Source organism: Lonchura striata, chromosome 1 (assembly GCF_046129695.1).
Source record: "Lonchura striata isolate bLonStr1 chromosome 1, bLonStr1.mat, whole genome shotgun sequence".
NCBI classification, from domain to species: domain Eukaryota; kingdom Metazoa; phylum Chordata; class Aves; order Passeriformes; family Estrildidae; genus Lonchura; species Lonchura striata.
Window position 1 is genome coordinate 7,962,137 of NC_134603.1, and position 23,377 is coordinate 7,985,513.

Below are 23,377 nucleotides of genomic sequence, written 5' to 3' on the forward strand. Positions count from 1 at the left end.
AGTCACTGGTAAGGAGTTATATATTAACAGCTGTATTCTATGTTTCTATTACTTGTTTAATTAAAGTAATAGTGACAAAAATTACGGATTTAATTTACTCGTGTGTTGTTTTAATACTGTTGATATCAAAGTAATGCAGAAAAGTGTTCACTGCTTTACAGCAATGTGTTTTTCCTAATACTACAGATTGGTGTGAAATTAATATGTAATTTCATTTTCTGTAACTGATAATATTATCTAATCTATTTGTATCTGAATTTTTTGTTTCCCTTAGTAAAACTGCTTCAGTTTTGCTTACAGGTGGAATATTGAGCATCTGCTCTAACAGTGAAGTTTGGTAAAGACTTAGCAAAGAGGAGGGTTAGTATAGTCACAATAAGTGTCAGTGAAATACTCTAGAGATTGAGTTTAGTTACCTTCTGTTTTTAAAAATATTACTAAAGTATGCCACTGATGTGTATGTTAAATATTAAAATATTTCATGTTGGACAAATAGCTAAAAGGAAATGTTTTACAGTTACATGGCTTGATTGAGATGGGGTCAAATAAAACAGGTTGTTGCTGTGTTAAAAAACAATTTATATGAAAATAACACAAAGAATTTATTTGTGTTTTCTTGTAGGTGGCATTAAGTGTCCTGTTTGCAGCTTTGTGTATGGTACAAAATGGGAGTTCAACAGACATCTTAAAAACAAGCATGGAATGAAGTTGGTGGAGAATGATGGGGAGACGAAATGGGAGGTAAAGCAAAATAACAATAGCTTTGACCCCAAGATTTTTTAAAATTCTGGGGAGAAAAATAAGGATAAAAATAAGAAGTGTGAAAAAATGTGGCTCTGACTTTATATAAGATCAGAAGGTCGTGGGATCTTATCTTTGCTTAAATGCATGCCTTGCTATGTCTGTTAAATTTTAATATATGGTAGGGTTAACAACCTTGTAAATGCTTATTTTTGCATTTTAGGCTTCTAGTCCTCTGTTTGCAGCAGAAAGGGTGAAAGCTTTAGCAAAAAAGTGTGAAATTGAAAAACTTAGTGCATTTTGTAATATGCTGAATATTTACTGGTGTTAACTGCAAGATGAGCAAAGCTGCAGAAAAAAGCTTATGTCTTGGTGGCTAGAAGGCTAGAATATAGAAAACTGAATTTTTAAATTGACTATCTGAAAAAATTATAATGTTATGCAGAGTAAGTCTTCTATGATATGTTCCATGCTTTCAGCTTCAATCCTGGAGATGCAAAATCAGTGGGAAAAGCACAAATTTAGACACTTTCATTACAAAATTATGGTTGGCCAGCAGAGTATCTTCTACTGCCCGAGTAGGCTGATTTTGAAGTCAGAGAGAGGAAAAAGCCAAGAGCAGCTGCAGCTGGCTGACCCCCCACAGTTTTAGACCTCTTCTGCTAAATTTCAGTCTGACCCCGTCACAAATCTAATGCCTGATTTGGAAGACCTGACCTGCAGGTCTTGTCTAACAGTTATTGAATATCCACACACAGAAGGATAAGTCTAGCGTAGATTCTATTTGGATAGCTGTTTCAAGAAGACAGGACAAGCCTTTTAAAATATAACCCTTCAAAGTCTTTTTTCCATCTTCCAAATGATTATCTATACACTTCCCCTGTAGCTGCCCAAATCTGGAAAAATAAGAGGACATCCTGGGTGCAAGAATGACTTTGTTGCTGAATTGTCAATAGAGTCCCATCAGAGCAGGAATACATATTGAGAGCTTGTCTTGAAAAAAAATTTAGTTTGTGGAAAGGGTAACTTGTCTGAAACAAAATGCCATTTTTTCCAAGTTTCTGAGGTGTTTTAGCAGATCTCCATTATAAATTCATTTTGCTGAAAAAGCCTTTGCTAAACCCTGGTACAGTACAAGTCTGTTGTTATTTCTAAGATAACTGTGCAACAAAAATAAGGTCAGGATAACTTTGCATCCTTAAAACAACTTTTGAAATAAAATCTAGAAGAACACTGTGGGATTATTACCCTGTCTCCCATGTAACACTCTTCTTGAAATCTGTTTCACCCAGTATAGCTCTTGTTAAAGTATTTGTTGTCCAAACTCATTCCTTGTTGCTGTTAAATCACTGAAATGAGATTATTAATGCCTTGGCTGGGTTTTGTTTCCAAGTTAACTGCTGAGGTTTCCGAAGAAGCATCCACTCAGTATCTCCATATCACAGAGGCTGGAGAAGATGTTCAAGGCACTCAAGCTGCTGTGGCTGCATTACAGAACCTCAGATACACTTCTGAGAACAGTAAGTTACCTTTTTCCTAGGTTGGAACACAAATACACCTTTTCTTCCAAAATATCCAATTCTTTTGAGTGTACTGGGCAATATATGACGTCCTGTAATCTTCTATTAAAAATTATGAAATAAGTCATCCAGAACTTACTTCTGGAGGGTTATATTTTAAATATAAATGAAAAATTCATTATGAATTCCTATATCCTGAAGTCATTAATACTTATCACTGCCTGTTTTGCACTTTATTACTAGCTGTGTGGAATTTCCTGCCTATATTATTAAATATGCTGTGAAATTAGCTATCTTGGCAGAGTATATGGTGTGTATCTAATGGCAATTCTCTGGCTATTATTTTTCTCTCTCTCTGGCTTTAGTCAGCAAGACTGCAGGAGTGACATGGTGGAATAGCTCATTTACCACATTCCCAAGACAGCACTAACAATCTCAATTTTGGTGGTACACAAAACTAAGTGAGCTATTCTGTATCAGGTTGAGAAGGAAAAGAGTAAAAAAGTAGTATTAGAAAACATCTACCAAGTGGAAAATAACAAAAACCAGGAGAAAAGATAAAAATGCCCAGATTTCTGAAAGTGTTATAACACCAGAGACTAGAGTAGGTATTCCTACTCTAGTAGGTATTCCTGTTTGGTTTTTTTAATACATATAAATAAATGCCTTGGTTATGAGAAGACAGCATTTTACAATTGTTTACCATTGTAGTCTCTATAGTTCACAGTAGAGATGCATGTCAAAAACTCTGTTTTTATGGATTTTCCAAGCATATTGCAATTAAATTACATTACTGCCAGTTTCTGTATATTACTTTAATAAGTTGAGATTCTCAGTAGGTGAAAACTTATTGAGTTCTTTTCTTCTGTATATCTAAATTAAAATAAATATTGTAATGGAATGTACTGTACATAGCAGTCTTTATTTTAAGCAGGAAACTATAGTATTTTGAGTAATCTTCTTTTTAGAACACCCAACTTCAGGTACTCTTCCAGCATTTTTCCTCTGTATACAAACAGTAGTATCTTGTCTAAAGGCAGTTTTATAGTTAAAAAACCCAAAGCAAGCAAACCTTTTTCAGTACTCAGATATATAACTACATTCTATTTGAAATTAAATTACCTGACCTAGACTACCTATACTATCACAGTATCAACCTCAGTTTAAAGAGTTTAACTTAGGAAATTAGATTTATTTTATATCTCTTTTCTGTCTCTAACAGTGATTAAAGCAAATATAAGGAAGCTTTACATGATCCTGACAGTTTCTTTCCCTAACATCTTCCTCATGCTGACAGTGGGCATGTAGGAATGGTGGGCCATTGGTAGGAATTTGTATTCCTGCATAAATAAAACATTTTTCTGCATTCAGGTCTTTCACGCCCTGTGAGAAGTGAAAGTACAACTATAAATGTTTTGTTTGGGCTTTTTTTTGTAAACGTCCCTTTCCTTTTGCAGGGGGGTACACGCATCAGAATTTTTTAAAGAGGACAGACATGTTCTGATCCAGTGTTTATAAAATGCTCACTATGAGATTAAGCAATTAACCTTTTCCTTCAGCAGGTTAGTGACAAAACTTCTTCATTTAGGTTGAGGTAGATATTACAGAAGACCAGACAGAGGGTAAACACAGGTTTCTAAAATACCAAATGGCTGTTATAGGTGTACAGGCAGGTTCTGTGTAAGTGAATGTCTGGTAAACACACATTTGGATTTGTAAAGTCTTGCAGTGCAGCTTCCTAATTTCCAATTCCTGCTATGACTTGTGGCTGTTGTTTCTTTATTCTATGTACTCTTTTAGGTCTCTTTCAAATAGGCATAGAAGTGGTAAGTGTGGCTGCACTTACTGATTCATGCATTCCCTGGGCAAATTTATTTTGTGAATACGTCCCTGCAATAGATCTGTTATTAAAATGTCACATTATTGAGCTTTTTGAATTGTACCAGCAGCACTGCGAGTCAAGGCTGTGCTGTTTGATTCACACAGCCTCAGAACTGTTCTACTGTGATGATCTTATGGCTGCTGTCTTTCGGATAAGGTGAAGGACTGGATCCAACAGCTGTGAACATCCTGCAGCAGATCATTGAGCTGGGTTCGGAGTCCCACGATGCCACCGCAGTGGCTTCTGTCGTTACCATGGCACCTGGCACGGTGACGGTGGTGAAGCAGGTGAGAGTCCTTCCTTCTCTAAATCAGCCACATTTAATTTTCATATATTTATTGTGAAATGAGTGTTTGCAAGGGAAAAAATTTAAATGATCATTCAAGACACATAGAGAACTTTTCCTGATTTTTCACTGGGTGCTGTATTTATGTGTGTTTACATGCCCACACATGTGTATGTTTATAGATACTTTTATATATCTAAAAATGCATATATAAAATATGAATTAATAAATACACCTGTATGTGTATGTAGATATTTGTGTGAGAATACAGCTTTTTTCTAACAGGTGTTTTCAGGCTTTATAAAATAACAAACTTACATTTTATGCAGACACTTAATGCCATTGTCATCTAAAAGATTCAGGTGGTCCTTGGTGCAGCAAGCGAAAGGAAATAATTTTCAATTTGAGGTGTCTGTTGGGTTCAAACATGAAGACTTTTGCTTCTCACAGGTGTCTGCTAACTTCCATTTTTCATTCTCCTCTCAGTGTTCTTTAAACTCTGCTTGTTCCTTCTCTTTCAGCACAGCTCTTCGCTTATCCCTTTCCCCACTGATTCACTGGGGTCTCTGCACTCAGTGATTGACAGGTGAGGAAAGGAAGGTACATGCGAAGTTTTAACTTCCCAAGGAGTTTAAGTAATTCCTTTTATTTAAATGAACCAGAACTGATTATTTTGAGTGCTAAAACTAACTGAGTCCAGCATTTTTGCAGTGTTTTGAACATTTGTGTTCATGAGAGCTTCACAGAAGTCTGAAGTTCATGGTCTGTGAAGTACTTGGATAATTCCTAAGCTTGCTGCCCAATGTCACAAAAACAAGGCAGAATTTGATGCCAGAGCATTTTCAGATGTTCCTTTGCAATACTTAACAGGTATTTTGACTAGAAACTATGTAAGAGTTTAGAGATTTTTTGTAGAATAGCATACCCAAATTTGAAAACTAAATTCATTCATTAAAGAGAAGAAACAGTGTGGTCCAATTATGTGCAAGTTTCAAAAAACCTATTATACAGTATGCACAGAATGTACATGCTGTGCTATAGAGGTGACCTGTTTAGGGGGTTGGATGCAGTATTAGCAATGGGTGTTTGTCAATATTATTTAAATTAATTCTTCGAAGAAATTCATCTTTTGAGGCTGTTGTACTAAAGGAATAGGAGAAAGTGGCTGCTGAAGGAGAGCTGCCTAGAGAATGTTTTGATACCTGAGTGTTAAACTTTAAATATACAGGTATTAACTCTGATCAATATCCGAGTCATCATAAAATCTATTACCTTCCTTGTTGGACCCTCTGAATGTAGTGGTAACTTTTTCTGAGTAAATATTTATATTCCAAATTAATTTTCTTTTCACTTTTCAATCCATATTGCTAGACTTTTGAGTTTGCAGACTGCTAAGCCTTAATCCCTTCTTTTTTCCCTCTATACATCAGTGACTCAGTGATATCAGACTCTTACAAGCACCCCTCCTGTATTAAGTAAAATATTAAATTCTTAGAGCACAGAATCTCTTTGCTACTTTTCTTTTTATGCCCCATTTCCCTTTCTCTTTAGAATCTTCTACATTTTAAAAATTTTTCTTTTCATTTTTCTCTTTTTTCTTTTTTCTTTTATTTTTCTATAGAAGTTGTTTTTTTTATCATAGTCTGGTCTGTTATATAGCTGTTGTTACTTTCTAGCTCTTGTCTTCCCACCAGAAAATTGCACCAGAGTTACAGGAACACCCAGTTTTAATCTGAGGGAAAGAAGTATTTAAATGTTATTAAATGACTTTAATCCTCCCCCATTGGAAACTGTTAAGTTTTTTCTTCAATACTGAGTTGCTTTCCTTGGGATATCCCTCATTTGTACCTGTAACTTTACTGGGTTTTAATTATCATATGTTCCTAATTGTTAGCCTTGAAGTGACCTTTAGATATGTTCATATTTCACTTTCCTACTGGAAAATGTATTCCACACTTTGTTCTGTGACCTTCAGCTTCTCTTGTGGATTGTGAGACAAAGAATTCATTCAGGGTGTCAGCAATCTACCGACATCATCTGTCACTGAATTTCCACTCCTGCTCTCTAATGGCCTCAACAGAATCCTTGCTTAGCAGCTTGGATCCCTTTTTTCTTTCCTAAGCAACATTTATTGTAGTTGTCCTGATTTTTATGCTGTTTGTTTTTTTCTTTTTCTCTAAGGACATACATTACCCATTTCTTATATCAGTTCTTACTTTCAAATCCCATTTTTAGCTAGCCCTCACAAGTTTCCTTCATATTTTTCTATTTTCACCAAGAAATTTATTCTAATTCTAAACTACTAGAATGTTTCAAAAGCAGGGTTTTTTTGTTGTTGTTTTTGTTTGTTTCGTTTTGGTTTTTTTTGGGTTTTTTTTTTTTGTTTTGTTTTTTTTTTTTTCTGTAAATGTTACACTATAGTGTTCCTGGTTTTGTTTCCTTTTTCCTCCCTGGAAATTTATTTCTCCCACAGCTGTCCTCATCCTTATTTTTAACTCATAAAATTCTCATTTACACTTTATCCTCCACATCTTGTATAAATACAGCTGTATCTCTCAGTAATGCTGCTATGCTCATACTTTAGCACTTCCCTAACCTTTGTGCTGTGCTTCTAGAGCTTCAGGTTAATGCAAGAATTTTGCCTCCAGAAAAAACTCAGTATTTATCCCTATGTCCTTTTCAGCATCTTAGAAGATGTCTAGTATATTAATTAGGTCTAACTGGTGTAATTTTAAAATTGCTTTCTACTAGGTCACAGGACATAAAGGACAACATGTTTGAGGAGTTCTAGTAAATTATTGTTCTCTTTGTGGTCTTAATGCAAGCACACTACATTATAAATATACATTATAAAGGAGGTGAAATCAAGATCAGATTGTCCTTCACAACTCCTGAATTGCATGTCGAGAACAAAATTTCCGTTCTGACTTAGGAAATTTTATATTTCTTGTTTATATGAGTGGTTATATTAAAGAAAAGGCTTTGACAACATAACAGTAACCAATTCCAGTTAGAATTGGGATTCAGCTTACGATTTTAAACCCCAAAAATGCAAAGTTAGCCCTGCTTAGCTTGGATTATGTTTGGTAAATAAGAATAATTGTTGGCTCTGTTAGTGTCACATGTATGAGACCTTTCCAAGGTTGTGTCTGGAGCCTGAAATTATTTTATCTTAATTTTTTCTGTGCGTCAGTATACTAATCTGTTATCAAAGTTAAATTTTTTCTAATTTTGGATAAATCCAGTTGTTTGAGCACTGAAAGTATGCAGCTTCTACAGAGTGTAATATAAATTTCAAATGCCTGAGGAAAGAAGTTACTAATGTGAAGTTTTACCAATATGATCTGAGACTGGCAAAAATCCCCTTTGAAGGTTTGATCACAGCGTGGCAGGAGAAATCCATCCTTGTCCAGTTACTGGGATCCACTCTGGATCTCTGTAAAAGAGCTGATGAAGATATTTCTTCATGGCAGGACATTTGAGACGTTCTGCTCTGCTTAAAGACAAAAAAAGTAGCAAGGTGGGAAAAAGGAGAGAAGAAAGAGTGCTAAGCTTGAAGAACAACTAGGAAAGAGGCTAATAAATGCTTAGAAAAGTCAGGAAATACTTTCCATAGTGGATGGTAAATATAGGCAAGAGACTGGGGAGAAAGGAGTTGTGTGGGAACAGCACATGGGAAGGTGAAGGGACTGAAAGGGTAAAACAGACACTTCCCTTTCTGCACATTCAACTCTGTGTGTCCTATTACAGATGTACTTTTGCCCTTGTGCCTTAGGGTGGAGATTGATTCATTTGGTTTTTTGTTTATTTTGCTAGAAGAATCTCTTCAATCCATTATTTATAGGGGTGGACTATTTTCCTGGCTTACATGCCAAGCATAAGCAGTCAGGCCAGTATCACACACACCCTTGATGTACAGTCTCTGCAGGCCTGTGTTCAAAGACTGCTTTTTCACACAAAATCTGTGTGTTAACTAGAATAATGTTTCATTACAAACTGCCTTGATGTTTAGTTGTTTCTTTCAGTTAGAGTGTACATCAAATAAAGGATATTAATTATTCCATTAAAAGTTTCTTCCAAGTTAAATATTTGTTTGATTTCAATACTGAATTTCTTGTGAAGAAACCTTACCCTTGGAAATGAACGGCCCTGATAGGTTATTTTTGGCAGAGGTGATTCTTTAAGTGTGTAATGCTGTAAGTAACCCTCCCAGGAAACAATATTCAAAGTGCATATTCTTGATTTCACAATATATGAAGAATATCCTTGAAAGCTTAGTTCCTGAATCCCTTACTGCATTGACAAGAACATCAGAAGTGTTTCCTCTTCTTGGTCTGTATCCATCAGCTCTAGTTTCTCTTCTAGTTGATGCTTTTCCATTTCTGGTGTTTGTTGGCAGGAATGTTTAATGGCAGCAAGATACTAACTGATTTAATTCTTTCATTTTTTCATAAATGCAGTTTATTTCTTGTATCAGATCTCTTTGACACAAGGAGCAGAAAGCATGTAGAATTCTCTGTCCAAATATGAATTCTTATTTTTGCATCAAATTACTACTACAGAGCAGTACAATTTTGGATTGCAAACCAAAGGTTTACATTTGTCTGCACTGTTGTAACCAGTTAAATTTGATTGCATGTTACCTGTTTTTAATGGTTTTTCTCATTTAGATAGTGATGGACAAATTTGCTGGTAATTTGGTTTTTTCTTAGGCCTGTGATACTGCACTGGGTTTGTGTGCTCTAGAACCATCACTTTTAGCTCACTCTGAAGATGGCTGAGAAGTTTTTGTTTATCACTAGTCATTATTATTATAAGGTGATTATATCAGCCTTTCTGCACAGTTGTTCATCAGAAGTCCACTTTATTTCTCAACTCTGTGGGATGTCTTTCCTATTTTTTCAAGCCAGAGAGCTGATTTCCTCCTCAGGAACATTCTTGGGCCATGCCTGAAGGTGAATACCTAAATGTTGCCAATTTGTTCTGAATGATGACTCCTGTATGGTTTCCCATTTCAACCTTTTAGCTACAATGGTTGCCCAAGCTATCATTATTTTATGCTACAGTTAACTCTGATAATCTTTTTTCTGGCATTCACAGTTTATGTTTTATCCCTTTTGTATTATTTTAGGAAAAAAAACTCAACTTTTTTCCTTTTTTTTTTAAGAAATAAGATTGCTTTTGCTCCTCTTCTTGTCATTGCCTTCTCTTATCCTGTTTACTTCATGTTCCTTTTTATGCCACATCAAACAAAGTCTTATTTTCCTTTCCTGAATTTTTTACTCCTTTTCTACTTCAAGTCCCATTTCTCATTAAAGATTTTGTCTCCTACTTTTGCCCAGCCCATGAAGATTTAGTTGCTTATTACTTTTTTCAAATAAATTTCTAATGCCTTCTTCCATCTTGTGCTTAGTTGTGTGGATTTTTAACGAGGAGCAATTTGTACCTCATTGTCTTCTCAATTACTTGTCAAAAATATGATAGCAGAAATTACCTGTGAATAGACTGTTGTATATTGACACTAATGCCTGTCACACTGAACTACCACTGTCCCATTTATGTTTTACTCTCTCACTTCTCTTTTTCTGTGTCTGCTTACTTTTTCTTGTTTTATGCTGAAATGATACTGAAATTATCAGGCCTCTGGGGCATGAACTACTCTTTTCATGTAGCATAGCTGATACAATCCAGGTCCTGATCCAAACCACTACATGAATATTAACAATACAGTGCAGTAGTTGGCTGCTGAATTCTCTTTCTTTTCCTTCCACTCAGAAAGATGACACAGGACTGACAATTTTACTACTGTACACTGGAGTGAAAGGTTAAATCTATTTCTAAAAAGGATAGTAACCTATTTTTAACTTAGACATAATGTGTTCTGGAGAGTAAGTATATCAGTTATTCAATAACACAACAGATCTTTATCAGAAGATAACCAGAAAATACTGGATTTCCGTGTGTTTCACCCTTTATTTTAGTTCCTTTCATCCTTTTATTCTGTGATCTCTTCAGGCTCCAGTAAAAACCTACCATGGTAAGTCACTTACTTCAAAGTGACAGCAGTAGGAAGGCAGAGCAAAGATTATACATGAGCTCAAAGCAGATCACAGAAAATAATTTTATAGTGCAGCACATCTTCAAAAGTAAATACCTATTATTAGCATGGCTGTCACATCAGAGGCTACTGATCATTGTGCTTCAGCAGCACACCTTGTTTTTCAGTCTGCCTGGATTGGTCCTGGATGGTTGCTGGTGGTAATCTAGAAAATTTGGCAGTATATAGAGTTAGGTACATGTTGATTGTCAATTTTGTTGCTTTAGAACACAGAGCAATCTGATGCTTCCTAACATGGAAACAGCAATGGAAAGTTCTAAATGGGGCAGACAGGGCTGAGGTGTTCTTATCTCTGTAAGGTACAGATAAAATCTCAGTCAAAATCCCTGTCCTGTTAGAGCTCCTGAAACAGTGGCAGTGTTGCCATTCTGCCTCAAAAGGAGGTGAGGTAATCCAGCATTTTGCCAGATGAGTGCCATGTCCAGCCACAGTCCCTTTGTCAGGGTATATTCAACCAGCCAATTGCAAAAAGTTTTTAAAAATCTGCATCAATAGTACAAAGATTTGTTTGTCTCCTTGCTGCTTTTCTTTTATGCAAAGCAACTCTTTCATACTCAAGCCTCTTATTATTCCAAAACCATTATGCACCAGATTGTCTTTGTTTTGTAGCTCATTATAGAGATTCAGATGATCAAATTACAGTGTTTTCTGTGTGTTTTTTTCACACAATGTAACTGTATGTAAACCAGAACTGAGAAAGCATTGAAATTATTCTGATGATATTGAACAAAGCTTGTAGGCACCAATGTAAGCTGACACATCATGTATCCAGGTGCTCTCTGTGATCTAAAATGCTTTCATTTTAGTCCTTTCTGCAGATATTTTGTGTATTTTTGTACTGATGCTTTATGATATAAATAGGAGCATCTGCAGCCTAGTATAAGGTTTTGAAAGTCTGAAAGATCTCTGTGATTAACTTTTCTGCTTCATGGTAAACTGAAAAGCAGCATTCAATGTGAAATCAAGATGGAAAGTCTACTGAGGATTTGGGGACAGGCCCAGCGAAACTGTTACAAGCACAATGGACCTGGAACTCCTGCTGACTTCAAATAAAATTGAAGATATTACAGTATTTCACAAAATAAGCTGTAGAGCAAGGAAAAGGCTTTAGCATCTTACTGCAAGTATTTTTTCCTTACTCCTTTTAGGAAAGGGAAGAAGTATGTTTTCCTTAATGGCTTGAATTCATTTATTTCATATTTAGAAATACTTCCTTGTTTTGAGAGAAAGAGATTTCTCTAAGAGTGACACATTTGCAATGAATACTTCCATGTATTTGGATGGTCATTGGATATGTAAATTAAGATCATTTGGAATATAGAAATGTTGAGTTTCGTAAGAAAACATGGTGGTGAAAGTCCCATTGGCTTTTGTGAGAGACAGATTTAGTTAATAAAGAATATTTATGCAGGTACTGACTTGATTTAATGTGCCAGCTGTGTGTAGCTTCAGCTCCTTGCTGTCATTCTTTAATGAAGGATAAGCAGACAGATGCTTTTCAGCTGACTCTCAAACAGAAAAGAGGTCTTGGATGCTGCTCTTCAAAAGATTTCAGAAGCCAATAAAGAGAATTGAGTGTGGTGACTTCGTTCATTCAGATGGCAGCTGTCCCACTGTTTCATCAATTTGAGGGATGTAAATTAACATTTTGAGATTATTCCCTGTGGAACAATCTAATAGGAACCAAGCAGAAGCATGTAAACATTGAACTGATTTGAAATGTAAATATCTCAAATAATGTGGTGATTTGTCAAACTAAAAGGATTACAGATAGCTGCCCAAAAAAGATACTGGAAGCTAGAAACAACAGAAATAAAGGCATTAGTTTTCTTTACCCTGCATGACAAGGGTAATAAACCCACATCGATAAAGTCAGGTAGGGAGTTTAAATTAACTTTCTTTATTGGCCATTTTCATTTCAAAAGGATATAAAACTGAGTAAGTATTAGATTGCTGCTATTGAATTGAATGAGATTCTGCTTTCATTTCATTTTTGTGTCAACTATGCTTTATTTATTTTCCTCTCTTCATTATTTATGTACATTCACAAAGCTGTATCTAAAATTATTTATGGGTTTTGATTTAGAGTGACAACAGTGAGATCCATCTCATACTGTATTGTGCATTCCTGCAGCTCTTAGCAAATGTAGTGCTATTTTTCTGGCCTAAGGCATGCTGTCAGAGGGTTATGTGTAGTGCACAAAAACAAGAGGGATTAGTGTATATTGCATAATTATAGGGCCACATTTTAGACACTCCTATTTCTGTATTTGAGCATCTCTAACTTAAAGGGCTGTAATTGTGAGCTGATTCATAACAAGTTGTGAGATTCTAATTATCTAACATTTTTAACTGCAGCTTCCTATCTGAATTCAGTGGTGATTAGACTTCTCATGGCCTGTTGCAATATTCATCACTAGATCTTGTGTATGTCCTTAACTTCCACAGAGCTGAGTGGAGCAAGTACCCTCAGGAAAAAGGAGAGGACAGTTATGAAAAGGGAGTTTGGTATTAAAATTCACCGATGCTCAGCTGCTTTCTGTAGGATTTAGGGTTTCTTTAAGAATTAAAAAATAAAAAAGGGTACTTTAGGAGCAACAAGAGACAAAAGTTTACAGTTCTGTGGTTTTTTTTTCATGATTTAGCTCCTTGCTTTTCAAAGAGAGGCCAAAGCTTCCATTAGCGAGGGATGAAAGGGGCTTACAAAGAGTGAGTGATTTTTGACAGGGAAAGGACAAGGACAGTTGTTTATATACTCAAAAAAGAGAGATTTAGATTAGATGTTAGGAAGCAATTCTTTACTCAGAGGGCAGTGAGGCATGGGAACAGAATGCCCAGAGAAGTTGTGGATGCCCCATCCCTGGGAGCATTCGAGGCCAGGCTGGATAGGCCTAGTGGAGGTGTCCCTGCCCATGGCAGAGGGGCTGGAACTAGATAATCTCCAAGTTCCCTGTCAATCCAAACCATTCTGAGTCTATTTACTCTTTGATTCTGTGATGCCTGCATTTTGAGACAACATAAATTGTTCTTTCTGAGGCTGGTTGCAAATTCTACTGTGTCAAGAAAACATCCAGCATCATCTTGTATAGGGTGTTGAGCTTGAAGTTCAGCAGGAGCTGTCTAAACTATATTTCAAATAAAACATTCAGATATGTTTGAGAAAAGAATGTGAAAAGGACTTCACTCCTGTATTTTTTTATCCCTATATCCTGTGCAATGAAGCCAGAGTGGGAATTGGTGGGTATGACTGTGCTATTGCATTAAGGTTAGTGACAATGGGAAGATGCCCTTTAGCTGTTGTATCTTTCACCAGATAAAATCCACGTTTATTTCATTAGTATATTACAGTCATACTGACTTGGGGCCCTCTGCATAATTTAACACCTGGACATACTTGTTACTGTTCAATAAAAGCTTTCTATAGCCTTATTAATTGAGTAGAAGTTCAGAATGATGTAAAGTTCTAAAGGGCTGGTGAATCTCTGAAATCTTCTCCTGACAGGTATTTTAAACACTAACTAGAAAAGTCAAAAGCAAAGTCACTGTGTAACAAAGAGAATGGTTGCTTAAGGAAAAAAATTAAATGAGAAAAGAGCATCAGGAAAACAAACATATAGAGCATATTTTTCTTCTTGCGGGTCTCTAAGGGACCAAACAGATCCTTGGAATCTCTAGTGTAGTTCTTCCCTTCTGTTCCCACTCCCTTTTTAAACAGCATTAATGATCTTAATTATATTTACTTGTATTTGATTGTGCTATTGCTGTTTACTTTCGCGCCAGCTTCTAACTAAAAAAAAATATTAGCCCTTTCTAACTTCTGTAACTCAGATTCCATTCTTCATAGAATCTACCATGTCTGACCTCTTCTTTGTAAGATCACTTAAGAGTTCAGTGCTGCAGGAGCACACCATGGATTCCCAGAATGGTTTGGATTGGAAAGGACTGTAAAAATCATCTCATTCAAACTTTCCTGCCATGAGTAGGGACACCTTCTTCTAACAAATGGTTTTGCTTATGTCTTGCATACTGAAAAGTTGCTGTTCTGTTCCCTCCTTAAAAGTAGATTATTTTGTCACTAATACTTGAAAGAATGCATTTCTTCCACGTGACTTACAGTTTCTGGATTTATTTATACTTGTTTGGAGTACTTTGCATGTGAATTTTATATGGGTCTGATAGAAGACTATAATTTGGTTTTGCATTCTAGTGTGTACTGCATTTCAGTAATTGACAGGCACTCCTATGAATTTGGAATTCAACACCAGATTGTGTTACTTTTTAAAATTTTGACAAGAAGAAAAATGTTCAGTAAAAATTTCTTTATTTTCACTTGTTTCTGTCACTCTCCTTTCCATAATGTAAACATTACTGCCTCACAAACAGTAGGCCTTAGGAACCTATTTCAGTGATATTTATATTACACATTTTTCTAATAAAATCCCTTAAGGTTTACAGTGAAATTTGCACTTCTAAGAGCAGCCACTGACTATGGAAAAAGAGAAAAGTGGGTACAGTTAGTGTTTTCTCACATGGTTTTGGTTGGGTTCTCAACTCAGTGCTACTAGAAGAATTGATTGAGTTCAGATTTATTTAAATAAAAGCAGTTTTGAATGAGTGACTGCTGAGAGATTAAAGCTGTCACTAAAGACCAGTGTTCCTGAAATTTTGCAGCTCTCTGTGCCCAGAACTGAGATGCTGTGCTGGTGCTTTCAGTATTCTGCCTAGCTACGCACTCATTAATCAAAAGCGCTCACATTTTCTGCAAAACTGACATTTTCTTCCAAAACTCTGTGATTGCTAATTTGTGTGCTGTATTTCCATTAATCATCTCAATGCCAGCAACGTCTTGGGAAGGTGAAATTTCTGTAAGCTCTCCACTGTCTCCTCAGGTGAAGGAAGAGGAGCAGTCAGCCAACCACACGCTGATGATCCAGGAGACGCTGCAGCAGGCATCGGTGGAGCTGTCGGAGCAGCATCACCTGGTGGTGTCCTCAGATGAGGTGGAGGGCATCGAGACAGTCACTGTCTATACCCAGGGTGGGGAGGCTTCAGAATTCATCGTTTATGTTCAGGAAGCTGTGCAGCCTGTGGAGGAGCAAGCTGTGGAAGAATCAGTGCAGGAGCTCTAGAGAACAATGCTCAAAGGAGATGAATTCTTAAATTTGCCAAAGCCAGAGGTTTGGGGTTTTCTTGTCCCAACCAAAAGTGAGCAAGCTGGTGGATTTTCAAGTATTTATGAAGTGGTCTAACTGGTTGAATTCTATCAGTAACATAGACGTATTATGTGCAAAACCTTCTCAGACTTTTTTGTTTCTAGAAGATGCTTTTAAGGAAAAAGTATTCTTCCCCTTCTTAGAAGATCTCTCACTTGATTCCTGTAAATTTGCACAAATATTGTCTGTTCAAAACTGTGGTATCCCATGATAAAATCCATCTGTAAAGATAGCTAGAGTGTCTGGAAAAGCCCATACATCCCATTTTATACATGCTTCATATGTTCTTGACTTGGCTGGAAGCAAAGTTGTTTTTTCTGTAATTTAAAAGGGCCTCTTAGCTCTGAGTACATGCTTAGAAAGTGTCTGTTGAGTTATGGATCTAACTCAAACAAAGGCTCGAGTTTAAACTAGAAACACACCACAGACAGACTGTAGTTTATACCTGTGAGATGATCCGTTGAGTTTGGGAGCTATTTAAAGCCATATGTGATAATTCTGGGTATCAGTAGGATGACTGTTATTTATCTATTTGAATAATGATAACTGTTTCCATCCCACTGAATAAATACCCATCTGGTATTTTTAAGGTGAAACCAAAACTGTCAAATCAAGGAAATATTCTTTTGTTTTTAAGAAAAAAGATATATTCAAAAGATTTATAAATGCTCTAAGAGATGTATGTTCGTATGTTTTAAACAGACATGCTTGTAAATATGACTGTGTGAAAAAATTTGTACAAAAAGATTAAGTAAATATTGACAAGAATCAAGATATTCGTAATTATGCATGTATATAGTTCCAGGTTTTTCTCCATGAATCTTGAATTGTTTCTGGTTTAATATTTTTAAATTTGAGCTATAAAATTATTAATAAATAAAATTTGTCATGTTTTCTTCTAATGCTTGAATTTCTTAAGTGCTGGTTTCATCCCGAGGGTGCACCAGGAGCCCCAGGGATGTTAAGTTTGGAGGGTGCAGACCTTCTTGCCATTTTGTGTCACTGATCAGAGCTGGTCGTAAGTGTCAGGGTTGATTCTGTGTATGTTCAGTGAACTTGGCAAGAATGAGCCATGAAATGTTTTAGTAACATTTGTAATGTGATAGAAACCGATGCATCAAATGCATCAGTGTGATTAATCTGGATAAGAAATTGTGGGTTTGTAATTAATGGTTCAAATTCAGTATTGATTTACAAGAACAATGCTTTGTTATCTAGAAGAGAAGAAAGCAGTCTCAAAAACTTACAGTTTATTGAAACAACCATTTGCTGTTAAAACCATTTGGAAGAGCCTCTTGATTACATGTGGTAACAGTGGTGAACTTAGTGTAAAACCTCTCTGAAAAGGGGACAGTATTTTTCTATGCATCATTCAAGAATTCTGAAGTACATTGTTTCAGATAGACTGAATAATTCTGTCTGGCAGAATTCTGTCTGTGTGGCTGTATTTGGACAAAGTTTTGGGGTTTCATTTGTTTTAATTTTAGTATATTACAGCCGTACATACTTATGTAATTTAAGTCTTGATATCTATTTGGTGAGTTATATGCATTTTTCTATACTAAATCATAAACACTTGAATTTTCTGCTTCCTTTTTTAATTATTTTTTTAAAAATACTTTTAAATTCAGGTCTTTTTTCCCCCAGTTCTGTCTCCCATGACCTAAATAGCACAAATTGTTGTTTTTAATGACTTGTTTTCCAACAAGATTACAAAATTGACATTGATGCAATTCACATTTTCAAAATATTTCAATATTTTTAATTCTTCTAAAGTTATAAATTTCTTAGTCTACACAGCATCTTAGCACTGCTGTATAGAATATGAACTACAACCATTCGGTATTAATAAAGGAAAATTATTTCACATTCCAATTTGCTCACAACATGGACATCTGCTTTACAAATTAAAAAAAAAAAAAAATCAAGGCAAACCCAAAACACAGGAGAAAACCTTTTGCACCTCAAGAATGAGCAGTCCTATTAGCACAGGTAGTAAAGAAAGGAAGAATGTAGCAAAAATCATACTGCAAGATATTCAATTGTTCAAATGATTTAAGATCCAAGTGGGCAGAAAATCTGGTGTGAGGGAATATTTTGGAGTTATGTTCAACTTGCATGATCAGAACTTGATATTTGGCTTGACTTGTTCACATCTACTTGTGGAGGAGTCTGAAGATTCAGTGAAGTGTCAATGGAAATGTGAAAATTGACCCAGTGAGAAGTTTTACCTTTCTGGCCCTTGTAAGCATACTGAATGTTTGAGACTGACCACTCAGGGAGAACTTCTTTCCTAAGTCCCACCTAATCTTTTATGGGCCCATCTTATGCCCTAGAGGACTGCAAGCCTGTCTTGTCTTACCTACACCTAGAGTTATATTTATGTAAGAGCAGTGAGATTCAATTGAGAACTCTGGTACTAGTATGGAATAAAACTAAGATTAATTTTTATTTTGTAATTCTTTTGATCTGTTAATAAGGATTACTGCTATCAGCACTCACAGAGCAGAGCTTCATGAAACAGATGGTGTGCACAAAGTCATAGTTCATGGAGGTTATATTTGAGTTTGTGTTGATTGTTGGATTTCTTTACACCAGATTACAATTTTTGCTATTTGCAGGTATGTTTGAGCTGTATCTGAAAGTCTGAACAGGGAGTGACAGGAGCTCATTTGCAGATGGCATCATTAACAAAAGTGTGGCTTGTTTAGGTAATGGTAATCCTGTCGTGAACTGCAGATGTTCTGTTCCCTTTTGTGGTACAATGACAGTGAGGTTACTGAGTGGTGCTGCACGTGGCTTGACAGCTTCTCAGTTTGCATTTCCAGCTTTCCCATCATAGCAGACATAATTTCCATCAATAGCAGCACTACTCCATTTGTCTTTTAATCTGGGAAGACTTTCATGTTCACTCAGTAACAGAGATGTATTTTGGCTCATCTGGGGATCAGACTTGCCATTAGGACATAAATATGCAGTATATATTCATTCCTGGTATAGTTCCACCAGGTAATTGATCTTTCATGAGTTCCTGTTCTCAATTTGCCTATATTGTGCTTTAAATGATTAAAAACAGTGGCACACATTTCAAAGGACAGTGCAAATTACAGATCTCTCATATCTGCTAAACAAAATATTCTTTTCAAGACCATTGTGTTCCCCACCCCATCAACCTTCAAAATGGTTGAAGCAGAGAAAAGAAACTGATAAACACTGATGGACAAAAATGCTGTGTCTGTGACTGATACTAGGTCTGGTCCAAATTCCATGCCATGTGCTCTGGGATGATCCTTCTGGAACAGAGAGGATGGACCAGGTGACCCAATGTGGTGTTTTCCAACCTGACCCATTCTGAGATTCTGTGAAGTGTCTATGTGTACCCTGATCAGCAATGTTTAAATATTTCACCAGAGGGGAAGGAGCAGAGTTCAGTGTGAAACAAAATCATGGAATAAAATCATCAAGGAAAAGAAACATTAGGTCAAATAACAGAATTAGCATCCTGTTTTGAAGATCTCTTACCCTAAAATGTAATACCTAAAGCTCATCTTGAGTTATTCTGTTTTTGTACTAAAATACAGCCAGACATTGGGAATAAGCCCATTGGGAAGAGCAGGGCAACTGATCTCAAAGGTTTCTCTGACACCTCAGGTATCTGGACATTTAATGACAGCAAAAGAGAAAAAATCTACAAAAGACCTTTTTTATATTCAGAACCACACCGGGAATTGATGGGATGGGCTTTGATGGGATGTTAAATAAGAGCAAAATCATCACTTACATTTCCTTATTCTTAGGTCACATATTCCTCATAAAAAGTTCAGTGCAAGGCTTGAAGTGAGTAGTGGCTACCAGTAAAGCAGAAAAACAAAATAAGTGTCTCTGACAACACTATAAATGACCTTTATATTCCCTATAAAAGTATTTTTACAGGCTGGTTTGCTAAAGGAGGATAAAGACAGAAATCACAATCAATATGTTGCACAGAGCTGTTCCTGGTTTTTGAAATCTTGCAAATTTTCCTGAAAGGTGGCAGTAACTATCAGCCTAGGTAAATATAAAGGGATCAAAAAGTCTTCACTGTCTTGGAATGAAAACAAACAATGGGAATTTATAGAGCAAGCTTTGCTTTGGGTTTTTCTTCAGTTCAAGAAATGTTATCTTCTGGAAAATAAGGGATCATTTTGTGTTGTGTACCCAAATGAAACACACTGCAAGTGTGTTTTACAGGAACACATAAAGATATACGAGAATGAGACCGCAGAAGCTCCGCATTGGTAATATTCTTTATGGGCAAGCAGTGAAATAAGGGGACAAAATATCACAGTGGATTACAGAGCCAGTCATTGTTTTCACACTTTCCTCTGGAAATGTTTCCCCTTTTTGATTAGCCATTATAGAATTTATTTTGCTAGTGCCATTTGGAGTGAAAATACTTTCTAGGAGTTGACTTGGCCCAGTGTATTAAAAGTAGAGTACAGAATCTTTTAGGGATGGATAGCTTGTTCTAATACATGTTCAGATAGTATTAGTCAAATATTCCTTTAATCTAATGGTGACTGAATGAGAGAGTTCAAATCCAAGATAATGATAAAAAAGGTCCAAATCAGAAAATCTATCTGCTTTGTGCATACCCCTCACCTCTTGGTCAAAGGCCAATCAGTTTCTCCAGCAGAAACAACCACTCTTCACTTACCACAGAGTTTGTCTGGACAGTGACATTCCATTTAGAGTTTGAGTTTAGCTATTCAGGTTGCATTTTCAAAGCTTAAATGAATTGCACAGGAAGCCTTGTCTGTTTGGAGTGTAGTCCTGCTCACTCAGAGATGTTTTCCCGTTCAGATCATTCCCATACCGTGGGTGTTGACTTTAACTCCTGGGTGGTGCCACAGCACAAGAGCTTTTTACTACCAATTGTAGCACTTACAATTTTTATGGCATAGCTGTGCTCTTTTGTGAGGTCAGAACATGTGATGCTACAAAAATTACCCACTGAAAAGCTAGAGAAATATCATCTACTTTTGAACCTAAAGTGTTCCCAGGACTGTGTCATCCTCAAGAGCTCCTCTCTCCATCTTCCAGTGTTGACTCAGTAGCTTTGCCAGCAGAATGGGTGTGTTGGGTTTGCTTGGCCGGGTTTTGGTAGCAGGGCTTGACAATTTGGCTTCTGTGAGAAGCTGCCAGAAACTTCTCCCCATATCTGACAGAGCCAGTGCCTGCCAGCTCCCAGACAGACCTGCCACTGGCCGAGGCTGAGCCCAGCAGGGAGGGTTGTAACTCCTCCGAGATAACATCTTTAATAAGGGAGAACAGTTGTTTTTCTGGGATAACATATTTAATAAGGGGCAAACAATTGTTTTTCTGTGAGAACATATTTAATAAAGGAGAAAACTATTGTGCAGAAGGAGTTGCAGGCAGAGTGAGAATATGTAAGAGAAACCTCTCTGCTCCACCAAGGTCAGTGAAGGAGGGGGGGAGGAGGTGCTGCAGGTGCCAGAGCTGAGATTCCCCTGGTGCAGCCCATGGTGAGGCAGCTGTGCTGCAGCCCAGGGAGATCCACGAGGACTCAGAGATCCACCAGCACCCACAGCAGAGCAGGGAGATGCCCAGAGCAGGCTGTGATCCCGCGGGAAGCCCATGCCCAGCGGGGTCCTGGCAGGAGCTGTGTGCCTGTGGAGAGGAGCCCAGGCTGCAGCAGGGACTCTCCTGTGTTCCAGCGGGATTTGGAGAGCGGCTCCGGGCCAAGGCTCACGCAGTCAGCCCTGGTCGGAGGAGAGGCAGTGACTGCCATGGCAGGAAACAGGCTGACTCTTGGGGCAAAGCCCAAGGGTTGGAACGCTCCTGAGAAACCACCAACATCACAGGAGCAACCCAACAACAACCCCGAGGGACGGGGTGCAACAGGTTATAAACCAGGAGGAGACAAGGGAGGGGATCACCCCACGACCAGTGAGGGATTTTAGGGGAGTGGAAACTGGGATCACAGAAGGAAACCATCCCCAATGGGGAAGGCAGGGAGGAGGGATCCCTGGTCCGTGCCCAATCACTCGATGCCCTCGGTGGAAGGTTCTGGATAGGTGGGATGGGGAGTCGGGTGATGGACAAGGCACCGGGGAGGGGACACGGGAATGATCCAGCACTTTTCTGCTGATTGACCCCAGAGGGGGAGGAGGGGATTAACATAAGGAAAAGGGCAGATAAGGATAAGAGCGGTGGGAAAACAGGGGGTACAAGAGCAAACCATTACAGAAATAAAATAAGGTACAAAGAACACAAGGGACCCTGTGCTGGGGCTGAGCTGGAGAAGGAAGCAGCAGCAGAGACAAAACTCCGTGTGATGAGCTGACCTCAGCCCCCATTTCCATCCCCCTGAGCTCTGAGGGGGTGAGGTGGAGCCCAGCAAGGAGGGAGACATGAGGGCAGAGGTGTTTCGTTTTACTTCTCATTACCCTTAGTAATAAATCCAGTTAATTTCCCCCAAGTGTGGTCTGTTTTACCTGTGACAGTAAGTGGTGAATGATCTCTCCCTGCCTTTATTTCAACTCAGTGACCCTTTTGTTATATTTTCTCTGTCCAGCTACGAATGGAAGTGACAGAAGAGTCTGGGTGGCACCTGGTGACCAGCCAGGGTCAAACCAGAACAAGTGGTCAGGTAGGAGCTTCCTAATACACCCCAAGGCAACTGGAGCATTAACGTGATGCCTTACACTTCCCTTGAAGCTCACTGGGGAGTTTCACCCGAGCCTTCTGCTCACAGAGCTCTTGGGCAAGCTCAAGGAGCCAGCTGGTTATGAGCATTTTGTGGACCTCACTGATATCAACCAATATGGTATTTATGGTTTTGGAAAAGAGCACAACAGTGACGGGATAAAACTCCTTACACTGGTATGGCTAATGCTGGGACTATCCTGATTCTATGTTTTAATTTTGTATTACTTGAATATATTTATGTAAATTCTTTTTCCACTTGCTTGAGTAGATTATTTTTTTTCTGGCAAAAGGTCTTTGCTAGCATAATTCATCTGCATTAGAAATGTGGCCTGCTGTGGTTCTCTCTCTGACTCTTAAAGTATGTTTAAACTGAAAACATGGACAAAGCTGTAGATGGTGTACTTTAGCCACTCTCATGCTTTAATTTTCATCAGAATGAAAAAAAAAAATAACCAAACCAACAAGCTGACAGAAAATTTAATTTTCTATGTAATTTAGCAGAAAACAAAGGGACTGCCACAATGATTGTGTTCCACTTTTGGAGGATTAGTCTAATGATATTTTTATTTTACTTTACCTGAAGCTGCAGCAGAACTTCCAGCTTTCCATGTGATGCTCTTAACTACAGAGCCTCTCCATAGCCTCATCTGAAGTGAGGAAAACAAGGGAATCAAGTAAACCTTAGACTTTTGTGTAAAGTTGCTGTTGCTTTTGAGTGAACCTAATACTTTAGTCTTACTCAAAACAGGCACTCAGCATGGAGCCTATTCCACGGTATTATATACTAAGGAGGATGGAAGGTGCACTGTGAGTAAAACTTATTAAGGGTTTAAGGTTTTGTGGGGTTTTTAATTGGTTTGGTTTGGGTTTTTTTTGTTGTTTTGGTTTGTTGGTTGGTTGGTTTGC

The 23,377-nt window shown here is 37.5% G+C and overlaps 1 protein-coding gene across 1 annotated transcript in view; it reads left to right on the forward strand.

Moving 5' to 3' along the window:
- The window catches only part of ZFAT (zinc finger and AT-hook domain containing), a 74,467-nt gene extending 57,825 nt beyond the window's left edge, over positions 1 to 16,642 (forward strand). The window contains exons 13-16 of the mRNA XM_021542388.2: positions 623 to 741; positions 2,135 to 2,261; positions 4,300 to 4,430; positions 15,437 to 16,642. Of these exons, the coding sequence (XP_021398063.2) occupies positions 623 to 741; positions 2,135 to 2,261; positions 4,300 to 4,430; positions 15,437 to 15,676 (617 nt within the window). The 3' untranslated portion in view covers positions 15,677 to 16,642. The remainder of the gene's footprint in view (positions 1 to 622; positions 742 to 2,134; positions 2,262 to 4,299; positions 4,431 to 15,436) is intronic.
- Positions 16,643 to 23,377: the final 6,735 nt, after the last annotated feature.